Genomic DNA, 25,538 nt, shown 5'->3' with positions numbered 1-25,538 from the left:
ATAGTTTCATTAAATATACACAAAGTATGCTCTGATGGAAGAACATGGCTATAATACCCGTAGTATAAACCACCTGGACCGGTCCCTAAATCCCTCCTGTCTGACTTGCTTTACCCACACCACCAGCACAATCCACCACTACCACTACCACCACTACTTTCACCTCCACCACCAAGGCTGACCACCCCTAACACACTCTAGGCATTTTGCATCTGTGTCCTTTCACCTGTCAGTGCTCAGCAGCCAGGATATTTCCAGGGGTATGTGGGCTTGGAGCATGGGAAGATGATGTATGTAGTGGGGAGGGATATGGATATAGGGCAGGAAGCACTGGAAACCAAGACTTTGAGTCTTTGTGTCAGTTTCTCAGATGACATCAGTATAAAATTTCTTCCTGATGTATCAGGGCCAAGCAGCAAGAATACTCCAGAGCAACCCCTGCCTTCACCAATGGACAGGTTGCTGTTGCTGAGTGTGGTTCTGTTCTGGGTAGTGAGTGCTAAGGTTAACTAGGACATCTGTCATTCTCTGTGATAGGCAGAAATCTATCACAGCCATAATACTTTGCCACCTGTTATAACCCTCGTGATTATGTTATGTTATGTTAAATGGCATATAGGACTTTGCAAATCTAATGAAGTTTACTAATCTTTGGGCGACAATTCAGGAGATTACTTGGATGGATTTATATCTAACCTACAAAACTATGTAATAATAAATGGCTGTAGTTTTCAGCTGCCAAGTTGATGATAATTTGTTATACAACTGTAAAAATAATACAGAGTGATGTCAGCAACATAGTGGAATAGGAGATTCCAGCCCTCATACCCACACAGAAAAATCTGTTTTGACAACTATCCCTGCATGGGAATAGCTCCATGGGAACTCAGGAGTCCAGTGGAGAGATTTTAGCACATTTAGTTTCATGAGCCTTTTATAAGGAGAGGATTTCTGTGGCTGGTGAAAGCTCGGAAATTCAGAGCGACACAAAGCTTGAGAAGGATTCAACATGACAGTGATATTCTGTTGCTGTCTTTGAAGATGGAAGGGGTATGTGGAAAGGAACTAAGAGCTCCCTCAAAGGGCTAAAAGTAACTCATTTCAAACAGCATGAATAAAGGACCTCAGCCCTACATTCACAAGTAATTGGATTCTTCAAGTCTTGAATGAGCTAGAAACAGATTCTTCTCAGAGACTCCAGGTAATGTTCAGCCTGGCAAAAAACTTGATTTCAATCTTGTAAGTCTCCTAGCAAAGAAGCCAGTTGAGTCTGCACAGTTATCTGAACTACAGAACTATATTATGATAAATGGGTATAGTTTTTAAGCTGCTACACTTATAAGAATTTGTTACACAGCAACAGATAATAGTATGCAGTGACATCAGCAAGGTGGTGGAATAGGAGATTCCAGTCCCCACAGAAACATCGATTTTGACAAACATCCCTGGACAGAAATATCTCTGTGGAAACTTGGGAGTCCCACAGAGATATTCCAGCACCCCACCTGAGTAGAATATCCCCAAATAGACACATTGAAGAGGGTAAAAAGAACAGTTTAACTTTACCCACATCACCCCTCTCCAAGGGAGGAAGATCAAGATCTCAGTGCCAAGAGAGACTCCCACACCCACAATTTCTCCCATGGGGAAAAGTGAGAGAAGAGTGAGTGTCCAGCTTCCCCAGTCTTGTAGGATGTTGCCAAATGGCCACTTCTGTCTCACCCCACCCATATGACTGAGGGGATCAGCACTTGAATAGTCTGGGAGGAGCTACAAGAAAGGAAAAGAGGAGGGGCTCACAGAAATCACCACTCAGATCTGAAAGACTGGTCGCAGACCCTACTAATTGGCTGGCAGACCCCACCAAAAGGCTCATGTGTGAACACCATGGGACACCTTCCCTGCAGTACACAACAACTGGCCGACATATGCCCCCAGCACTCCTCATGTGACTTCAAGTAGGTGCACTGAAGACTACCATGAACAATTACACTAACAAACTGGATATACTAGAAGAAATACATAAATTCCCAACAACTTATAACCTACCAAGACAGAATCATGAAGAAATAAAATTTTTGAGCAGACTAATAATAAATAAAGAGATTTAAATAGTAATCAAAAACCATCCAACAAAAAAAAAGACCAGGACCGGATGGCTTCACAGGTGAATTCTACCAAATATTTAAAGAAGAATTAATGCCACTATTTCTCAAAGTCTTCCAAAAAATTTAAGAGGGTAGAGTACTTTCAAATGCATTTTATGAGACTAACATCACCCTGATATCAAAGCCAGACAAAGACACTACAAGAAAAGAAAATTGCAGGCCAGTATCTCTGATAAAGATAGATGCAAAAATCTTCTACAAAATACTAGCAAACTGAATTCAACAGCAAATTAAAAGGATCATATACCATGATCATGTGTGATTTATCTCTGGAATGTAATGATGATTGAACACCTACAAGTCAATAAATGTGACACACCACATTAATAGAACAAAGGACAAAATCATATGATCATCTCAATAGATGCAGAAAAAGTATTTGACAAATTTTTACACACTTTCATAATAAAAACTCTCAACAAATTAGGTAATACCAGAAATGTATCTCAACATAATAAAGGTCATATGTGACAAGCCCACAGCTAGCATCATACTCAATGGTGAAAAGCTGAAAGCTTTTCCCCTAAGACCAGGAACAAGACAAAGGTTTCCACTCTCACAACTTCTATTCAATATAATACTAGAAGTCCTAGACAGAATAATTAGGCAAGAAAAATAAATAAAATACCTCCAAATTGGAAAGGAAAAAGTAAAACTGTTTTCAGAGGACATGATATTATATGTCAAAAACCATAAAGATTCCACCAAAAAAACCCCCCAAAACACCTGTTAGAACTAATAAATGAATTCAGTAAAGTTGCAGGATACAAAACCAACATTCAAAAATCAGTTGGGGGGCCAGCCCCGCAGCGTAACAGTCAAGTGTGTGTGCTCCACTGCTAGCAGCCCGGGTTTGGATCCCAGGCGCACACTGATGCACCGTTTGTCACGCCATGCTGTGGCGGCATCCCATATAAAGTGGAGGAAGATGGGCATGGATGTTAGCCCAGGGCCAGTCTTCCTCAGCAAAAAGAGGAAGATTGGCATGGAAGTCAGCTCAGGGCTGATCTTCCTCACACACACACAAAAAAATCAGTTGTGTTTCTATATACTATCAGTGAACTATCCAAAAAAGAAATTAAGAAAACAATCTCATTTACAGTAGCATCAAAAACAATAAAATACTTACAAATAAATTTAAGTGGAGGAAAGTGAAAGAATTGTATACTGAAAACTATAAGATGTTGATGAAAGAAATTGAATAAGACACAAATATATGGAACGATATCTCATGTTTGTTGTTTAGAAGAATTAATATTGTTATAATGTCCATATCTGTCCATACAGATTCAAAGCCATCTCTATCAAAAACCCAATGGCATTTTTTACAGAAATAGAAAAAACAACCCTAAAAATTCTATGGAACCACAAAAGATCCCAAAGAGCCAAAGTAAATTTGAGAAATAAGAGCAAAGTTGGACACACCACTTTCCTGATTTATATTATTATTATAAATTACATAGAATTATTTTATCATATATTAAGAAATATAATTAATATGTAATATTAATATAAATAATATTACAAAGCTATACTAAGAATCAAAACAGTATGGCACTGACATAGAAACAGACACATAGAGGAATGGGACAGAGAGAGATCCCAGAAATAAACCCATGCATATGCAGTCAAGTAAACTTTGATAAGAGTGCCAAAAATATATAATAGAAAAAAGATAGTCTTTTCAATAAATGGTGTTAGGAAAACTGGAGATCAGAATAAAATCTGACCCTTATCTTATACAAAAGTACATTAAAATCATCTCAAAATGGATTAAAGACTCAAAAGAAATACCTGAAACTGCAAAACTCCTAGAAGAAAGCATAGGGAAAAAGCTCCTTGACTTTGGTCTGGACAATGATTTTTTGGATGTGACACCAAAAGCACATGCAACAAAAGCAGAAATAAACAAGTGGGACTACATCTAACTAAAAAGCTTCTGCACAGCAAAGGAAACAACAAAATGAAAAGGCAACTTATGGAGCGGTAGAAAATATTTTCAAGCCATATACCTAATAACAGATTAATATCCAAAATACATAAGGAACTCAGAAAACTCAATAGCAAAAAATTAAAAAATTGATTAAAAATGGGCAAAGGACATGAACAGACATTTTCCAAAGAAGACATACCAATGGCAACAGATATATGAAAAGGTGTTCAACATCACTGATCGTCAAGGAAATGCAAATCAAAATCACCATGTGATATCCTCTCACAGCTGTTAGGATGGTTATTATTAAAAAACAAAAGGGTAATGCCAGCATCATGGCAGAGTGAGCACTTCACTTAGACTCTCTCCTCTAAGATACAATGAAAAGAATGTTCATATACCAGCAGAGGACATTCACACAACACAAAAGACGCCTGAGAGACCCATGCAGCCATACATCTGAAGGCGGAGATGTTGGTACTCCCGGAGGAAGTGGAAGGAGGTGAGGGGATCTCCTCTTCCTCCTGAACAGCGGTGGCAGCGACCTGAGGACTGCACATGGCTCTGAGAGAAGGGTCCAGGGAGGGGCGGCCCTCCATGGGAACACCTTCACACTTGGAAATCAATCCTGAAGGCACAGAAATTTATAATCTAAATGACAGAAAATTCAAAATAGCTATCACTAAAAAACTCAATGAGTTACAAGAAAATACAGATAGTTCAATGAAATCAGGAACTTCTTCACAAAAGAGATTGAAAGTATAAACAAAAGCCAATCAGAGATGTTGGAGATGAAAAACACAATGGATAAGACAAAGAAAAATCTGGACTCCCTGAATAATAGAGCTGATATTATGGAGAAGAGAATCAGCAGTCTGGAGGACAGAAATATAGAGTTGCTTCAGATGAGAAGGAGAGAGAACTAAGACTAAAAAGAAAGAAATTCTCCGAGAAATGTCTGACTCAGTTTGGAAATGCAACATAAGGATTATAGGTACTCCAGAGGGAGAAGAGAATGAGAATGGAGTAGAAAGCTTCTTCAAAGAAATAATAGCTGAGAACGTCCCAAACCCGGGGGAGGAGCTGGAAATACAACTGAAAGAAGCTATTAGAACTCCTAATTATATCAATGTAAAAAGACCTTCTCCAAGGCATATAGTAGTAAAGCTGCCAAAGTCCATGACAAAAAATATTAAGGGCAGCAAGGGAGAAGAAAATAAATTACAAAAGAACCCCTATGAGACTTTCAGCAGAGTTCTCAACAGAAACCTTACAGGCTAGGAGAGAGTAGAATGATATATTCAAAATTCTGAAAGACAAAAACTTTCAGCCAAGAATACTCTATCCAGCAAAAATATCTTTCAGATATGATGGAGAAATAAATACTTTCCCAGATAAACAAAAGCTAAGGGAATTCATCTCCATAACACACCCCTCTACAAGAAATGATCAAGAAGGCTCTCATACCTGAAAAAGGAAAGAAAGGGGTTACAAAACCTTGAGCAAGTAGATAAACAGGTAGACAAAATCAGAAAATTGCAGCTCTCTATCAGAACAGGTTAGCAAACACTTAATTATAACATTAAAGGTAAACAGAAGGAAAACATTGAAAATAAATACAATCTCATCATTTTAACCACAAACTCACAACACAAGATGGAATAAGTTGTGACAATAGTTACTTAAAAGGAGAAGAGGAAAGGGTTGGAAATGGCTTAGTCTAAGGAAAGCAGAGGCTATCAGAAAATGGACTATCATGTCTACAAGATTTTTTATACAAACCTCATGGTAACCACTAAACAAATAAGCAGAACAGAAACACAAATGATAAATAAAGTGAAAACTAAGAAAACCATCATAGAGAACTACCAAACTGAATTGGTAGTCCAAAATACACAGGATGAGAAACCAGGGAAATGCAGAAGAATCTGAAAATGAGTGATAAAATGGCAGCATTAAGCCCTCACATAACAGTAATCCCTCTAAATGTAAATTGAATTCTCCAATCAAAAGACACAGAGTGGCAAGATGGATTAAAAAACAGGACCCAACAATTTTCTGCATCCAGGAAACACATCTCAGTTCTAAAGACAAACACAGGCTCACAGTGAAGCGATGGAAGATGATACTCCAAGCCAAGAGCAAACAAAAGAAAATGAGTGTTGCCATATTTGTATCAGACCAAGTAGACTTCAAGACAAAGCAGGTAATGAGAGACAAAGAGGGGCAGTATATAATGATAAAAGGGACACTCCACCAAGAAGACATAACACTTATAGATATATATGCACCCAACACAGGAGCACCAAAGTACATGAGGCAACTATCAACAAACCTAAAAGGAGATATAAACAACAACACAATAACAGTAGGGGACCTTAACACCCCACTTACATCAACAGATAGATCATCCAGACAGAAAGTCAGCAAGGAAATAGTGGATTTAAACAAAAAACTAGACCAATGGACTTAATGGATATAGATAGAACACTCCACCCAAAAGCAGCAGAATACACATTCTTCTCAAGTGAAGAATATTCTCAAAGAATATTCACATAGAATATTCTCAAAGATAGACCAGGGAAACAAGGCAAGCCTGAATAAATTTAAGAAGATTGAAATCATATAAAGCACCATCTCTAAACATAATACTATGAAACTAGAAATCAAATACAAGAAAAAAGCTGGGAAAATGACCAATGTGTGAAGACATGCTACCGAACAACCAATGGATCATTGGAGAAATTAAGGAGAATTCAAAAAATATCTGGAAACAAATGAGAATGAAAATACACCATACAACTCATATGGGATGCAACAAAAGCAGTCCTAAGAGGGAAATTCATAGATATTCTATGAATTCATTGAATTCTATTCATAGAATGAATTCATCCTATGAATTCAATCAATTTTTTGTTCATTGATTTTTCAAACAATTAAAATCTCAAACAAGCGATCTTAAACTACACCTAACAGAATTAGAAAGGGAAGAACAAACAAAGCCCAAAGTCAGCAGAAGCAGGGAAATAATAAAAATTAGAGCAGAAATAAATGAAATTGAAACCACAAAAAGAAAGTAGAAAGGATCAATGAATCTAAGAGCTGGTTTTTTGAGAAGATAAACAAAATTGACAAGCTCTTAGGCAGACTCACTAAGAAAACAAGAGAGAAGGCTCAAATAAATAAAATTAGAAATGAAAGAGGAGAAATTACAAGGGACACCACAGAAATACAAAGAATTATAAGAGAACACTATGAAAAACTATATGCCAACAAATTGGACAATCTAGAAGAAATGGACAAATTCTTAGACTCATACAACCTCCCAAAACTGAACCAAGAAGAAATAGAAAATATAGGCAGTACACTCTTTGACTCCATTTTAGAATGATCTTTTCAAATGCCATGTCTGCTGGAACAAGGGAAACAAAGGAAAAAAATAAACAAGTGGGACTTCATCAGACTAAAGAGCTTCTGTAAGGCAAAGGAAACCAGGAACAAAATGAAAAGACAACCCACCAACTGGGAGAAGAATATTTGGAAATCATATATCCGACAAGGGGCTAATCTCCAAAAAGTATATAAAGAACTCACACAACTGAACAACAACAAAACAAACAACCTGATCAAAAAATGAGTAGAGGATATGAACAAACATTTTTCCAAAGAATATATACAGATGGCCAATAGGCACATGAAAAGATGTTCATCACTAATCATCAGGTAAATGAAAATCAAAACCACACTAAGATATCACCTTACACCTGTTAGAATGGCTATGATCATCAAGACAAAAAATAACATATGTTGGAGAGGATGTAGAGAAAAGGGAACCCTCATACACTGCTGGTAGGAATGCAAACTGGTGCAGTCACTATGGAAAACAGTATGGAGATTTCTCAAAAAATTAAAAGTAGAAATACCATGTGACCCAGCTATCCCACTACTGGGTATTTATCCAAAGAACTTGAAATCAACAATTCAAAGAGACTTATACACCCCTATGTTCATTGCAGCGTTATTCACAATAGCCAAGAAGTTGAAGCAACCCAAGTGCCCATCAACTGATGAATGGATAAAGAAGATGTGGTGTATATATATACAATGGAATACTACTCAGCCGTAAAAAAGAAAAAATCATCCCATTTGCAACAACATGGATGGACCTTGAGGGTATTATGTTAAGCAAAATAAGCCAGATAGAGAAAGACAAACACCATATGATTTCACTCACATGTGGAAGATAAACTAACACATGGTCAAAGAGAACAGTTTAGTGGTTACTAGAGGGGAAGGGGGTTAGGGAGTGGGCACAAGGTGTGAAGAGGCACATTTATATGGTGACTGAAAAATAATAATATGCAACTGAAATTTCACAATGTTATAAACTATTATGACCTCAATAAAAACAAAACAAAAAAGCCAGGCCAAAAAAAAAAAAAAAAGATAACTGTTGCAGAAGATGTGGAGAAAAGGGAACACTCGTTCACTGTTGATGGGAATGCAAACTGGTACAGCCACTATGGAAAACAGTGTGGAAGTTCCTCAAAAAATTAAAAATAGAACTACCATATGATCCAGCAATCCCACTTGTGGGTATTTATCCAAAGGAAATGAAATCACCATCTTGAAGAGGATAGCTGCTATCCCACATCCAATGCAGCATTATTCACGGTAGCGAAGAAATGGAAATGACTCAAATCTCCATCAATAGATGAATGGATAAATAAAATGTGGTATTTACATACAACAGAATGTTATTCAGCCTTAAAAAAGAAGGAAATCCTGCCATTTGTGAGAACATGGATGGAACTTGAGGATATCACGTTAAGTGAAATAACCCAGACAGAGAAAGACAAATATTGTATGATCTTATTTATACATGGAATCTGAAATAACCAAATTCGCAGAAGCGGAGAATAGAATGATGGTTACCAGGGGCTAGGGGAAGGGGAAATGGAGAGATGTGGGTCAAGGAGAACAAATTTTTATTTATGCAAGATGAATAAGTTCTGGAGATATAATGTATAGCATGATGACTATAGGAAACAATACTGTATGTATATTTGAAATTTGCTAAGAGGGTAGATCCTGAGTGTTCTCATCACATACACACACAAAATGTTGAAAGTACTACCTGGTTTCTTCTTGCTACTTAGAGTAAAATCCAAAGGCAAGAGATAAATTGAAAAGAATTATTCAATACATTTAGGAAATTCTCAGCCTTCCAGACAGTGAAAGATGCTAACAGTCAGACATGGCTGCTGCACATTTCAAATAGAGAAGTATCTAAAGGTGTAACTCTACAGCACTCTGCTGAAGGCCTGGAAAGATCAAAGGTGTCAGTATTCAGCCACACAGAAGACTATTCCAAGAGATTAAATTTGTTCCTCATAGAACTCCTCAACTAAGCCAGAGGACCTCTAGGAAGCTTAGGGTTCGTGGCCATCAGCTTTATCATAAGAGAGGAAACATAAAGAAAAAGAGAAATGGGGGAGACAATAAATAACAAAGACAGACAAAAATAAAGGTACAAATAAGGTAAAGAAATAAAAAAGAAAAACATTTACAAAGAGAGAGAAAAAAAGAGATAAAAATAAAGACTCCTAAAGTCATAGTGAACTAAACCTTCTGGAGTAATGGAAAAGAAGAAAAAATATACTAAAATGGTTGCTGTTTGCCTAAAACCTATACTGAAGTATTTTTTCCTAAAGAATCCCTCCTTTTATCCTGCATTCTCTCCAGACAGCAGTCCACTCTTTAATTCTTTTTCCAAATTTCATGCAAGCGTCAGAGACATTCACTCTCTCCACTTCCTCACTGTCTATTCACTCATCAGGCCAATGTAATCTAGCTCATGCTCCCACTTTACCAATGAACCTACTCTAGCCACAGTCACCGGCGATCACAAAGTAGCCACATTTAATGGATGCTCATGGATCTTTACATTACTGGACCTCCCTGTGTCCTTGGATGTTGCTGACTTGACAGTGCTTCTTAGAACTCTTGATCGTCTGGAGTTGAGACACTGCCCCTTGTGCTTCTCTTCCTCTCTGTCTGACCAGCACTCCTGGATGATGGGATTCTCCCTCACACAAATCTTGATTGTTGGTGTTCTTTAGTATTCCTTTTCTATTTTATTTCTACCCTTCTTAGTAGTAATATCATTCTCCATCTTCTCATGATCATGGCTTCATGGATGTTTGGAGTATGTATTATGTTTTCCAAATCTGCCTTCTCTGGCACTAAAATCTACATAGGTTTTCACACCTCTCTATCCAATACATGGTGCCTGAAAAATCTTCCATAACATTGCTTCCACTAGGTTTTGAATGTTTCCAGGGCTTCTATGCAAGTTCTCCTCAATCCTATCAAGTATGGGTAATTCTCAAAAGGATTGAAGAAAGATAAGCTAGCAGACTCAAACACCCCAGGTTTCAGATGAAGAGGTACAACAGGAGAGGTATGAGAGGCAAAAGGAAAGGAGCAATCAAACCTTAAAGAAAATATGAGTCCAGACGTGCTACAAGCCCAAGGATGTGGATAATGATAGATCATGCACATTACACAGGCTCTGACCAATGGCACCAAGATTTCACCTAGAGAAGGGGAAGACGAGCTTGAGGCTCTTGTCCCCTCTCAGAACTAATAAACTTACTGCCTAAGCAAAAAATAGTGGGCTTGCTATTGAAATGCAGCTTCACAACACATCTTTCTGTATCTCTTCTTGAAATTAGATTGCTGCCCTTAATTCTGTTTCTGCGGAAATTGTGGAACAAACACTCTGTACGCCCCTTTAGGCAGCAAGGCAACCTTAAAGCATTAGGGTAACCCAAATTTATCCTGCCTTTAGGAGTAACTCCTGTAAACTGAGTCTTTGGGTAGACCCTAAATCCCTGCTAAGGTCAAGAGGCAGGGTGGGAGTAGTCAGAGGTCAGGCCTGGGGCCAGGCCAGACGCTGTTCCATGCAGCTCTTACCCTGATCAGATCCACCCAGAACCTCGTTCCTAACCTCTCCTTAACCCAGGCTCTTTGCTGCAGCCAAGCACCTCACCCACTGGTGGCAAAAATAGAGCAGGGACCACCCCCAGCTACTAGAGCAGGGTCAGGAACTTGTCCATCTATTCCAGGGATAGCAATATAAATATATATGTATGTATATATTACAATCAGTGTAATACAAATAAAAAATTATCGGCCTGAAAAGGAAACTAAATTGACTTTAAGAAATTATATACACAGCTAATTGCGTCTATAAATACTTTAAAAATTGAGAAGAATGCATAAGAAGAATTTAATTGGGTAAAATTAATTTAATTTTGCAAGAGATAAGGTCATGAAAAACATGTATTGTGGAAATAATTCCTGCTACTCAGTCAAGCAGAGATTTTTTTCCCAATTTTTTAAAATTGAGTAAAACACACATAACATAAAATTTACCATTTTAACAAAATTTCAAGTGTGCAGTTCAGGGATATTAAATACACTCATAACATTGTGCAACCATCACCACAAATCACCTCCTTAACTCTTTTCATCTTGTAAAACTGAAACTCTATACATATTAAGCGGTAACTTCTCATTTCCTCCTCCCCCAGGCCCTGGCAACCACCGTTCCACTTTCTGTCTCTATGATTTCAGCTACTCTTAAGTACCTCATATATGTGGAATGATACAGTATTCGTCCTTTTGTGACTAAAATTTCATTTAGCATAATGTCCTCAAGGTTCACCCATGTTGTAACATATTGCAGAATTTTCTTCATTTTTGAGGCTGCATAATATTCCATTGTATGTCTACGCCACATTTTGTTTTTTCCTTCATCCATCAATGGACAGTAGGGTTGCTTCTATGTTTTGGCTTTGTGAATAATGCTGTTATGAACATGAGTGTATAAATAGCTCTTTGAGACCCTGCTTTCAATTCTTTTGGGTGTATACTCAGAAGTGGAATTGCTGAATTGGTATGATAATTCTATTTTTACTTTTTTGAAGAACTACCATACTGTTTTCCTCAGTGCCTGCACCATTTTACAGTGTCATCAACAGTTCCCAAATGTTCCAGTTTCTCTACATCCTCACCAACACTTGTTATTTTGAGAGATTTTTTGATAGCAGCCATCCTAATGGGTGTGAGGTGGTATCTCACTGTAGTTTTGATTTGCATTTCCCTAATGATTGGTGATGTTAAGTGTGTCTTCATGTGCTTATTGGCAACTTGTATACATTCTTTGAAGAAATATCTATTCAAGTATTTTGCCCATTTTTGAAACAGGTCGTTTGTTTTTTGTTGTTGAATTTTAGGAGTTCTCTATATATTCTGGATATTAATCCCTTATCAAGTATATGATTTGCAAACATTTTCTCCCATTCTATGGGTTGCCTTTTTACTCTGTGAATAGTGTCTTTTGATGCACCTTTTTTTTCTAATTTCATGAAGTCCCCTTTGTCTATCTTTTCTTTTGTTGCCTGTGCCTTTGGTATCATATGCAAGAAATTATTGCCAGATCCAATGTTGTAAAGCTTTTGCCCTATGTTTTCTTCTAAGAGTTTCATAGTTTTAGGTCTTACATTTAGATATTTCATTTATTTTGAGTTAATTTTGTATATGGTGTTAAGCAAGGGTTCAAATTATTCTTTTGTGTGTGAGGAAGATCAGCCCTGAGTTAACATCTGTCACCAATCCCCCTCTTTTTGCTGAGGAAGACTGGCCCTGGGCTAACATCCATGCCCATCTTCCTCCACTTTATATGGGACACTGCCACAGCATGGCTAGACAAGCAGTGCATTGGTGCGCGCCAGGGATCTGAACCTGCACACCCCAGGCCGAGGAAGCAGAGCACGCACATTTAACCACTGTGCCACTGGGCTGGCCCCTCATATTATTCTTTTGTATGTGGATATCCAGTTTTCCCAGTACCATTTGTTAAAAGACTGTCTTTCCCCATTAAATAGTCATAGCACCCTTGTCAACAATCATTTGACCATATGCGTGAGGGTTTATTTCTGGATCCTCTCTTCTATTTTATTGTCCTATATGTCTGTCTTTATGCCAATACCACACTGTTTTGATTACTGTAGGTTTGTAGTAAATTTGAAATCAGAAAATGTGAATCCTTCAGCTTTGTTCTGTTTTTTCAAGATTGTTTGGCTATTTGGGGTCCTTAAGATTCCACATGAATTTGAGGATGAGTTTTTCCATTTCTGCAAAAAATATTATTGGGATTTACAGCAAATGCATTGAATCTGTAGATTGCGTTGGGTAGTATTGACATCTTAACAATAATAGGTCTTCCAATCCATGAACATGAAATGTGTTTCCATTCATTTATGTCTTTAATTTCTTTCAGCAATGTTTTGTAATTTTCATCATACAAGTCATTCATCTCCTTGGTTAAGTTAATTCTTAAGTATTTTCTTCTTTTGGATGCTGTTTTAAATGGATTTGTTTTCATAATTTCCTTTAAGGATTGTTCATTGTTAGTGTGTAGAAATGTAACTGATTTTTGTGTGTTGACTTTGTATACTACTACTTTGCTGAATTCATTTATTAGTTCTAACAGTTTTTTTGTGAAATCTTTAAGATTTTCTTCATATAAGATGATATCATCTGCAAACATATAATTTTACTCCTTCCTTTCCAATTTGGATGTATTTCATTTCTTTTTCTTACCTAACTGATTTGGCTAGAATTTCCAGTACTATGTTGAATAGAAGTGGTGAAAAAAGACATCCTTACCTTGTTCCTGATCTTAGAGGAAAAGTTTTCAGTCTTTCACCATTGAGAATGATGTTTGCTGTGGATTTTTCACATGTGGCTTTTATTATATTGAGGTAGTTTCCTTCCATTTCTAGTTTGCTGAGTGTTTTTATCATGAAAGGGTGTTGAAATTTGTTGAATACTTTTTTTGCGTCAATCGTGATGATTGTGTGGGTTTTTTCCTTTATTCTGTTAATGTGGTGTATTACGTTGATTGATTTTCATATGTCGAACCATTCTTGCATACCAGAAACAAATCCTGTTTGGTCATAGTGTATGATCCTTTTAACATGATGCTAAATTTGGTTTGCTTCTAATTTGTCAAAGATTTTTGCATTAATGTTGATAAAGGACATTGGCCTGTAGTTTTTTTTTTCTTGTAGTATCTTTATCTGGCTTTCATATTAGGGTAATGCTGGCCTCATAGAATGAGTTAAAAAGTGTTCCCTCCTCTTCAACTTTTTGGAAAAGTTTGAGAAAGATTGATGTTAATTCTTAAATGTTTGGCAGAATTCACCAGTGAAGCCATCAGGTCCAGGGATTTTCTTTATGAAGATTTTTTAATACTGATTCAATCTCCTTACTAGTTATAGATCTAGTCAGATTTTCTATTTCTTCGTGATTTAATCTTGATAGATTTTGTGTTTCCAGGAATTTGTCCATTTCATATAGTTTATCTAATTTATTGGTAAATAATTTTAAGAGTACTCTCTTATAATCCTTTGCATTTCTGTAGAATCAGTAGCAATGTCCCAACTTTCATTTCTGATTTTAGTAATTTGAGTCTTCTCTCTCTCTCTTTTTAGTCCATTTACCTACTATGCCAATTTTGTTGGTCTTTTCAAAGAATCAACTTTCGGTATCGTTAGTTTTCTCCATGTTTTTTATTCTCTATTTTATTTATCTCTGCTATAATCTTTATTATTTACTTCCTTCCATTAGCTTTGGGTTTAGTTTGTTCTTTTCCTAGTTCCTTAAATTGTAAGGTTAGATTGTTATTTGAGGTCTTTCTTGTTTTTAATGCAAATGTGTAAAGCTATAAACTTTTCTTTGGCACCGCTTTCGCTGTGTCCTATTAAGTTTTGGGTTTCATTTTCGTTTGTCTCTAAGTATTTTCTAATTTCTACTATGACTTCTTCTTCGATCCATTGTTTGTTTAAGAATGTGTTGTTTAATCTCCATTTGTGAATTTTCCAGTTTCACTTCTGTTATTGATTTCTACTTTTCTCCCATTGTGGTAAAGATATTTTGTATGATATCTATTTTTTTAATCTATTGAGACTTAATTTGCAGCCTAACATATTGTCTTTCCTGGAAAATGTCTCCTGTGCACTTGAGAAGAATGTGTATGCTATTGTTTTGGGGTAGAGTGTTCTATGTATATCTGTTAGGTGTTTTATTAAGTTCTCTATTTCCTTACTTATCTTCTGTCTGGTTGTTCTATCCATTATTGAGAGTAGGATATTGACTTCTCCAACTATTATTGTAGAACTATCTATTTCTCGCTGCAATTCTGTTATGTTTTCCTAGGTTAGCATTTTGATGGTCTGTTATTAGGGGCATACATCTTTACAATTATTATATCTTCTTTGTGTATTGAACCTTTTATTAATATATAACATCTTTCTTTGTCTCTTATAACCTTTAAAATCTATTTTGTTTAACATTAGTATAGCCATTCCTGCTCTCTTTTGGTTACTCTTTGCAGGAAATATCTTTTCCCATCCGTTCACTTTCAATCTATTTTTGTCTTTGGATCTAAAGTGAGTCTCTTGTAGACAGCATCAGTTGGATCATTTCTTTTTCCATTCTTCCCATCTGTTATTTGATCAGAGAATTTTTAATCCAGTGACATTTAAAGTAATTACTGGTAAAGAAGGACATACTTGTGTCATTTTGTATTTTCTGTGTGCCATGTAGCTTTTTTGTCCCTTAATTCCTGCATTACTGACTTCTTTTGTGTTTAGTTGATTTTTTGTAGTGACATGTTTAAATTCCTTTGTTGTTTGCTTTGTGTATATTCTATAGCTATTTTCTTTGTGGTTATCATGGGAATTATATTTAACATCCTAAAATTATAACACTTTAATTTGAATTTATACCAGATTAACTTCAATCACATATAAAAACTCTGCTTCTATACAGCTCCATCTCCATCCCTTTTGGCTGTTGATGTCACAAAATTACATCTTTAGACATTGTATGTCAAAAACCAAATTAATAATTCTTTAAGTGCATTAGTCTTTTAAATTATGTAGAAAACAAAACGTGAAGTTACAAACTATTGTTACAATAGTACTAGCTTTTATAATTGCACCTGTATTTTTCTTTATTGGGATCCTTATTTCTTCATACAGCTTCAAGTTTCTGTGTAGTGTTAGTTCATTTCATCCTGCAGTACCCCTTGGAGACTTATTGCCTGGCAGGTCTAATGGTAATGAACTAACTCAGCTTTTGTTTATCTGGCAATATCCTAACTTCTCCCTCACTTTCGAAGGACACTTTTGCCAGCTATAGAATTTTGGGTTGATAGTTTTCTTTTCTTTTAGCACTTTAAGTATATCAGCCTGCTCCCTTCTGGCCTTCAAAATTTCTGATGAGAAATCTGCTGACAATTTTATTAAAGGACATGAATGAGATGAGTTGCTTTTCTCTTGCTACTTTGAAGATTCACTCCTTGTCATTGTCTTTTGAGAGTTTGATTATAATATGTTTTGGTAGTGAGTCTCTTTCAGTTCATCTTATTTGGAGTTTGTTGAGCTTCTTGGATATTTATATTCATATATTATATAAAATTTGGGAAGTTTCCAGTCATTATTTCTTCAAATATTCTCTTTGCCTTTTTCTATCTCTCTTCTCCTCCTGGATCTCCCATAATGCATGTGTTGGTCTGATTGATGGTGTCTCCATGGGTTCCTTAGGCTCTGTTCACTTTTATTCAATCTGTTTTATTCCTGTCCATAAGACTGGATACATTCCATTGTCCATTGTCCTATCTTCAAGTTTGCTGATTCTTTCTTCTGCCTACTCAAATCTGCCTTTGCATTCTTTCAGTGAATTTTCATTTCAGTTTTGAAATTTTCTGCTCCAGAAATTCTTTTTTGGCTTCTTTTTAGGTTTTCTATCTCTTTATTGATATTTCCATTTTGTTCATACACCATTTTCTTGACTTTCTCCACATATTCCTTTAGTTCTTTGAGCATCTTTTAGACAGTTGTTTTTGTCTAGTAGATCTGCAATCATATCTTTTCAGGGACAATTTCTGTTGATTTATTCTTTTCCTTTGAATAAACCATAATTTCTTATTTCTCTTATGCCTTGTGATTTTTTTGTTGAAAACTGGACATTTGAATCTAATAAGGTGGTAACTCTGGAAATCATATTCTCCCACTATACCGGAGAAAAAGGAGATAATCTTATATTCAGAGATTTTTGGGTTTTGTTTATTATTTTTTGTTTTTGAACATTGTAGGCTGTCTCTGTGCCAAGGATCTGCCTGATGTGTAAACTTAAAGTCTTCTCAGATATTTCCTGAGCTGGTACCTTTCCCTTGGCATGTGTGGTCACTTTCTAATTTTCCCTGTATATGCAGTTACTCTTGAGTGTTGTAGTCTTCAATGTCTGGCTCCCTCCAAAAAACTGTGTTCCTAAAAATCCTCTGGAAGTCATTTCAGCCAAAGGATGAGGGGATTGCAACAGTGGGGGGAGGTGCAACAACAATGGCTGCCCTCCTCTTTGTCTGCACCTCTTGATCAGAAGCATCAATCAGCTATCAGAGCACAGATTCCTGATATTTGGAGGACAGAGGGTTTTTTTTTTTGTCCACCCTAGCTTCTGCAAGCTGTGTGCAGTCTACTCCAGGAACATGTGTACTGCTGCTTGCCACAGGACTGGGGGTGAAGGACGGGTAGCTGCTACTGTGCCCAGAGCTGAAATTGACTGAAATTAACAGCAAGTTGCTGTCCAAGACTTTCCCTTGAATTTGCAAGCCTTCAATAGACTCCAGAGTTCCAAAATAGTTACATCAGACAGATTCTCCTCATGCAATTGTTGTCTAAGTGGAGAGATAGATTCCTAGAGCTTCCTACTCTGCCATCTTCCAAGAATCCTCACCCTGACAGTCTTACTGTATTTATTAAGAAACTATCTGGCACAGATATACAGATTATGTGGCAAAGAAATATTCACAAGGATCAAGGGGTGAACAAGAAAGAAAAATTTAGTAGATGGAATGTGAATCCCTTCTCTAGTCTAAAGAGCTAACCTTTCTTGAGGTTCTTGCAACATCAATCCTAAAGATAAAAGAGGGTCCTGCCATCCTGCCATGTACTGAATACTGATACAAGAACATTCTAGAGTCTGCTATTCTGGACTGTCATGACAGCTGTTGTGAAACTTGTAATTTATGGACAGAAACTACACTCAAGTACATGATAATCACTTATCCTTACAGGGACTGCAATACCTGATAGCAGGTATTTAAGTTGGGGGATCCAAGACCTGGTGACTTCCCTGCAATATTATAACCATACTCATGTCAGTGTCACATCAACTTCATGACTGAAACGTGACTTGTTTGTGACGACTCGGGACATTGGATGCTACATGGGAGTTTCAAAGTTTCTGTGAAGCTACTTATGTACATAACGCTGTTCTCTCAGTTCTGTGTAATTTCCAATAAATTGTTGCTGGATAAATAAATTGTGTTCTCTGAGTTGAATGACAATCTGAACCTAAAATGCACTCTGGTGGTTTTTCATTAGGATCCTTCATTTTTTTTCCCCAAACTAAACAGTAGTAATTAAAATTTCCTCTATTAAACCCACAATTTGCTACAGAAATTTGCTTATGGCTAAGGAGGGCTGGGGGATCTTTACCACTTAAAGTAATTTCTTTTTATTTCTAGTTTGCCAAGAAGTTTTTGTGGTTGCTTGTAAACAGGTTTTGAACATCATAAAATGATATTTTCATCAATTGAGATCATCATATGATTTATTTTCTTTAGGATGTTGATGTGATGCAAATTAGTGGATAGATCTAATGTTTACCATGCTGGCATCTCAGGTGTAATCTTGAAATTCATATACATGGATTATTTTGCCATTTGTTTTTTAATTCTGCAACCAATACTTAGTATCTTGAATTTATAATCATAAATAAGTGGCCTATAATTTTCTCTCTTTTACTATAATCATCTGAATTTGGAATCAGATTACCTGGTTAGCTTTGGATTTGCTTCTATTTCCTAGAAAATTTTTCAAAAGACAGAGATGAATAATTCTTGAAAGATTGGTGGAACTCACATGTAAAGCCATCAGAACGTATTTTAGGTTTTGTTTGTTTTGTTTTGTTTGTATATTTCAAGGAGGGTCTTTCACTACTATTTCAAAACTTTTAATATGACTGCTCTATTTAAGAACCCTATTCTTTAGCCAATTTTGGAATTTCTTAAAATTTTGTTCCGATGGCTTTGAGCAAATGACTTAAAACAGTGAACTGTAATCTTTAGCTGAGAAACTATATGTCAACCTAAAAATTTACTAGATGGTAAGAGGGGAGGTGCAGACAGTGAGAGAGACTAAGTTTTTGCCACATGGGATAAAAGCAAGTTACATATAAAAGGGAGAAGGTGTTGACAACTGTTTTTAGTGCCCCCACACCTACCATCCAGTACCATTCTGCTCTTTTTTATCAAACAACTTCCCACAAACACATAAAAACCCACCCAAGGAGATACTTACTGATGGCTCATATTCACAGGGATTGGCCTACGTTTTATCATCTAAGAGCAGCCCAAGTCCCCGGGAGAGGCAAACTAAGGTCCAGGAGATCCCAGCCCTGATTATTGATTCATCTTCCAGCTGTCATGAGTCACAAACCCTTTCCAGCTGACTCTGGCCAGGCAGGAGCAGGAGTCTGAGAGTATTCCCTTCCCCACTGGCTTTTCTCACATCATTTCCTCAAGTTTCCCGCCACTGCCAGCAATAGAAAGAAACAACATGAGTTTGGAGGGGTGCCCTCCTGAAGGGTTCCTGGGAAGAAAATTCACAAAGCAGCCCAACCACACCCCAGAATCACTGACAGCGACCCCAGGGGAGGGACACCAGAGTGTTCCCTGCTCACAGTCAAGGACACAAGGAGTAGAAACTGCTCTGCAGCCAACTGTTCACTGCTCGACCTCAGCCAGTGTAAGGCTAAAGCACCTGGCTCTGGAGCCTGTCCCTGCCTCAGGCCGTCAGTTCCTGAGGGCCTTGGACAAGCTGTGGGGCTGATAGGCCTCTGCTCTGGTGATTCTTGGTGAGGATGAGGGGATTCCTGGTTCCTCCCAACCCCTCCCCTGAAGGAGATGATCTGGAGAGAGTCTGAGAGGGAAGGCTGGAGCAAGATCTAAGCTGGTCTAAGACAAATCAGGAGTCTGAGGCCTTGTCTGTGGCCTTGTCCCAGGCCACCAAAGAACAGTCGACATTCAGTATCCACATTATACGTATGATCTGACTCTGTAAAAGATAAGGTGTATAAAAAATTTGTGTATATATATTTGTATATATCTCCATGTATGTATGCATGCTTATTATGAGAAGTCCTGTACGATACACATAAAATTAAAATATGTTCATGCAAAGAATTGGTTTAGGCGGCAGGCCCGGTGGCAAAGTAGTTAAACTTGCTTGCTCTGCTTCTGCGGCCGGCGTTCGCAGGTTCGGATCCTGGGCGCTGACTGATGCACCGCTTGTCAAGCCATGCTGTGGCGGCATCCCATATACAGTAGAGGAAGATGGGCACAGATGTTAGCCCAGGACAAATCTTCCTTAGCAAAAAGGGGAGGATTGGCAATGGATGTTAGCTCAGGGCTAGTCTTCCTCACAAAAAAAAATTGGTTTGGGCAGGTTTTTTTCAAATAATTTTTTTATTTAAGAGTAATTATAGAGTTACAGAAAAGTTACAAAGATATTACAGTTTCTCACCCAGTTTCCCTTACTGTTAGCAGTTCACATTACATCAGTACTTTTGCACAAGTGATGAAAAAATATTGATTCATTATTATTAACTAAACGCTATATTGTATTCAGATTTCCTTAGCTTCTTGTCTAATATGTTTTTTCTCTTCTAGGATATCGTATTTCTTTTACACATCATGTCTCCTTACTTCCTCTGGGCTGTGACAGTTTCCCAGAATTTCCCTGTTTTTTTGTGAGGTTGATAATTTTGAAGATTACTGTGCAGGTATTTTGCAGAATGTCCTTTGGTTTGTGTTTGTCTGATGTTTCTCTCATGGTTAGAATAGGGTTATGGATACAGGGGGAGGAGGACCACAGAGGTGAGGTGGCATTCTCATCTCATCACATCACATCAAAGTCTATGCTATCAACCTGCCTTATCGCCATTAGTGCTGGTTTTGGTAACTTGGCTGAGGTCCTGTTTGCCAGGCTACTCCACTGTAAAGTTACATTTTCCCCTTTCCCTATTGTATTCTTTGAAAGTAAGTCACTAAGTGCAGCCCATTAACACTGCTTTTAACTTTTCTGTCAATTTATTTGTATTTTTCAAATATTTTACCATAGTTAAGATTTAATTGCTCATGAAAGTATAGATAATAAGGCAGTTTTTAAATTAAAAAAGGCCTCTCACTTGTCCTGCCTCCATCACCGTGGCCCACCCATGGTTCTCTTTAGTACAGCAAGACCTAACTAGACAAGCTTGATGTAGGCTGGAATATTTGAGTTGGCTTTATTACTACTGTTGCCCACGGGGTTGTTTCTGATGTTTTAGAGTTTGATAACAAGGTTCTGGTTTATGCTGTGCCCCACAACAACTAATCCACTGGCATTACCTGTATCTCCTATCTCACTCAATTTTAGGGAGAAAAATCCATGAAAAATATTTACATTTGACATTCTGAAAATAAAATTAGATATTTAAAAGACTTTCTTATAAGTTCAAAAATTTTTGACTAAATAAAAATCACACAAAATAAATTCGTTTTTGTTAGTCTCTACAAGAGAAACAAAATAATCTTCTTTGTTTTAATTTATGAATGAGACATATAAGATTATATCAAATAAGCAATTTAACATGATAATAATATTCTCCGTTTTTGCATCATGACTGGTAAGGGAAAAAGAACGAAGGAAAGGGATAAAGACAGAGGAAGTGTAATATAAGAGGAAAAAGAAAGAGAGGTCAAAAGAGTGGGAAAAATGCATATAGAAGGGATGATAAAAGTTTTAAAATATACATTGAGAAAGATAAGATGGCGACAGATATTCCTATAGTCAAAATAAGACAAGCATTTTACAGTAAATAGAAAACATAAATCTTTCTTTGGCTAAAAACACTAAGGTCGCTCTTATAAAAGATACTATTCCACTTTTCTCAATCCTTCCCAAACTACTTGGAAGAGTTACCCATACTCACTATTTCCTCCTGTCATAGTCCATTCGTTCCTCAACCCGCTGTAATGTGGCTTCTGTGCCACTTCTCCGTTGAACCTGCTCTGCCAATAATCTGCAAGTGGTCACAGAAGACGGATAGTGACACTCTTTTGTCCTGCTTCCCCATCTGCTTCTGTGACCATCACCCACCAATCGTTTTGGAGAATGACCTTCACCCACTTTCTTTTTTGGTGGTCTCTAGTGTCTGTGGTTCATCCACCCCTGTTCCCACTTCTCTCATTGGACAACCTCTTTAAGTCTCATAACCTAAGCTATCAGTAGATTCTGAGCATGTATGTAGCATCTAAAGCTGATGATTCCATCTTTTCTGCCTCAGGACTTGGTACATTCTTGAACTCTGAGGCCTCTCTCTCCATCTACCAGTTAGACACATTTTCCTGAGTTTTCCACTGACCCCCTCAAACTCCTGATGTATAAAATGGAACCCATTACCTTTCTGGGCACATTGCAGTCACTTCTGAGTTGGTGGGATTAGAAACCAGGCAGCCAGTCAGCCAGAGAAATACAATGATTGTCAGGGATGAGGAAATGCAAGGCGAGGAGAGCTGATGGTGATTTGCAGATGAGAATGAAGCAGAGAAATGAAACAGCAATGAACCAAGAGTGCTTGGTGTCGGGGAGAAGGAAGTGAAGAGGGAAACTTGGAGGAGATAGGAGGATCCTGCATGCTTTTCATGTGGAGGGAGATAGCGCCAGAGATGCCAGGGACAGCAGAACGGTAAGTGGACACCATCATTGACAAAGGAATTAGCATTAGTGAGCCTTCCACTTCAGCGACTTTCCTCGATATATATTGCAGAAATCTTGACTTTTACAGCAAAAACTCGAGACTTTCAGGTCCCCACGAAACAATTTCCAAGCCTTACACTGATTAGAGCAGTCCAGTTGAGTATGGTTGTAGCGCCATCCATCTGGAAGAGAAGGACATTCATACTCAGTGCCAGAGAGCAATACTGGGAAATTAAAGTAAGAGGAGCTTCCCCAACCACACCAAGCCTGGTCTCCAGACTAGGGACACATCCACCTCCCAGCAAGGGCTCCCTCAGACTGGAGAGCCCATACAGGAGTCAGGCACCAGCTCAAGCCAGTACAGCCTGGCTCAACAGCATTACCTCTTTCATTGAAAAAGAAGATATCCCTGGTTCTGCATCCTGGACCTTGCTCCACGGTGCAGTTGCCATTGCCTTCCAGACATTTGCCATTCTTAAAAATATTACAGACCTTACACAATGTGACTGGAGCTGTGGAGAAACAGACATGAAGGCTGAGCCCAGGGTTGAATGGGCTGACATCAATTTGTGCATATTAGGACCCAGGAGTTTAGGGAAAAAGCATGACTCTAAATACTTCCCCTGCACATAATTTGAGGCAGAAAATATCTGCACTAGATTTCTTCCATTGGCTATTTAAGGAAATGGAGTCTTTGATATAGGAATCTCAAAATCCGTTGAAGGTAAATGACTTTTTGTACACTTTATGAGTGAATTGTATAGTATATAAATTATATCACTCTGAAGCTGACTTTTTAAAAAAAAACAAAAACCTAAGAACAAGAAGATGAGATGTTACCTGCCAGGTGGTATGGGAGATACTGAGAGGGGAGATATAAGAAAAAAGGGTATGGGTTCTAACCAGGCAAGTGAAATTTCCAACCTTGCACCTAAATAACACAAAGAGATTACGTCTCCTTAATTTTTGTTCCCTAGGAGCCTGGTTGATCTCCTTCTAGTATCAGCTCTGTGTTCATATGCTCATAAAATCTGGGAGAGGTTCACTAAGTAAATGGTGTCCCCCTAGCTGTGGAGCCACTGTGCAGAACACAACCAGAGCATGTACATACAGCTCCCTTGGGCAAGGTCTCTGCGGAAATGGATGGGGCATAAGGACTACACCGGCTTGAAGGTGAGGAGACACATTTTAGTCTCCAAAGATTTCTTAGCACAGCATCCAAGGTACACACATATATAACTGAAAAGAATGCTGTGAAAATACTGATTCAAAATAAGTCTTTCAATTACCTTTTCCTGCAACATCACTGCCCCTAGGCTGCTTCTTTATAGAAAGTCTTGAGCAACCACTGGTTCTGCCTCTTAGGGCCATCTCAGAGAACTCCAAAGCCCTAAATTTGAGAGAAGTCTCCAGCCCCAATCTGCCTCAAGGGAGTGACTGACTCCACTCTGAGACCTTGGGAAGGGAAGGGAACTGAACTTTTTTACCCGGTTGTGGTCAGGGTGGGGAAAGCAGAGAAAGATTTCAAATCCTTGCTGGTCAGATCATCCCAGAGCCTCATCCTTGACCTTGTCCCCTCCCCCGGTCCCCTCCTAAGCTGTCAGATCATCATCTCAGGACTGCCCCTAGCCTATCTCCATGTCCTTACCCCCTGCCCAAGCTAGCCCAGGGTCTCACCCACTCCTTGGAAGAACACGGAAGGGAAGACTCCCTGCAGCAGGAGCAAGAGCAGGAACTTGTCCATCTCAGTCTGGGATGGCAGGAAGATGCAGACGGTGCCTGAACCAGGGGAGCAGAGCACCTAGGGAGGGCTAAGACAGACTGTTCCAGTGTGCAGAAGAGAGAAGGCTGGAGAATCTGCCTTCTGGGCTGTGGGCAGAAGCTTCCTTTTACACACCTGCCTGTGGGTGTTTCACCACCACCCAGACCCAGGAAACTTCCCCACAGAACCAGCCCCCTTGGACAATTCCAAGGACAAAAGATGTCCCATGTGTCCCCTCCTGTACCCTTGATTCTTCCTCCTGATGATTGAGGGACTTGCTACTTGACAAGATCTGCTGGTCCCCTCAACAGTCCCTGACCCTTTATGTCTGGCCATCCCGCTGACCCAGGCCCAAGAACAGGGACTTCTAATGTGGGCAGGGCTTTACTAAAATATCCATTTCCTCTGGGTCCAATGTCGTCTATGACATGTCCCCTCCAGTCCTATGGCCCAAGCCAGTCAACAATCTGGGCTGACACCCTGCCTCAGTGATCACGATGAATTCTTCATCGGTGCAGTCCATGCCTTTTGCTTCCCCTTTCCCCCTCCCTATGTTTGTGCTCAGAGTTAGGACCATGGCTGTCTCAATACTGAATCTGTGTTGACAATGGTGGGGGTAGTCATGACAGCAAACATTTACTTAGTATTTTCTATAGACCAATATCCACATCTACTGCCATCATGCATATCTTAATTAGGATTTATCTTCAACCTATCATGAACACATCAGATAT

General features: G+C 38.2%; 1 protein-coding gene across 1 annotated transcript; it reads right to left on the bottom strand.

Moving 5' to 3' along the window:
* Nucleotides 1-22,934: 22,934 nt before the first annotated feature.
* On the bottom strand, nucleotides 22,935-24,786 carry LOC147916721 (sperm acrosomal protein FSA-ACR.1-like). The gene is made up of 3 exons (XM_087434064.1): nucleotides 24,720-24,786; nucleotides 23,426-23,554; nucleotides 22,935-23,224 (listed from the first exon to the last, which is right to left on the bottom strand). Exons 1-3 carry the CDS (start codon nucleotides 24,784-24,786, stop codon nucleotides 23,067-23,069), a joined length of 354 nt encoding a protein of 117 aa, XP_087290190.1. The 3' UTR covers nucleotides 22,935-23,066.
* Between the last annotated feature and the right edge of the window lie 752 nt (nucleotides 24,787-25,538).

The sequence above is a fragment of the Ceratotherium simum genome, chromosome 7, assembly GCF_057802395.1.
Source record: "Ceratotherium simum simum isolate JZ-2026a chromosome 7, ASM5780239v1, whole genome shotgun sequence".
NCBI classification, from domain to species: Eukaryota; Metazoa; Chordata; class Mammalia; order Perissodactyla; family Rhinocerotidae; genus Ceratotherium; species Ceratotherium simum.
This window is presented reverse-complemented; position numbering and strand designations above follow the sequence as displayed.

What these genes read in the sequence shown, in the direction of transcription:
- LOC147916721 (XM_087434064.1), bottom strand. Translation starts at nt 24,786, where the DNA reads ATGGACAAGTTCCTGCTCTTGCTCCTGCTGCAGGGAGTCTTCCCTTCC. An exon ending in CGTGTTCTTCCAAGGAGTGG is followed by an intron (nt 23,555 to 24,719) that starts GTGAGACCCTGG and finishes GTTTCTCCACAG; the next exon opens with CTCCAGTCACATTGTGTAAG. An exon ending in CTTCTTTTTCAATGAAAGAG is followed by an intron (nt 23,225 to 23,425) that starts GTAATGCTGTTG and finishes CTTCTCTTCCAG; the next exon opens with ATGGATGGCGCTACAACCAT.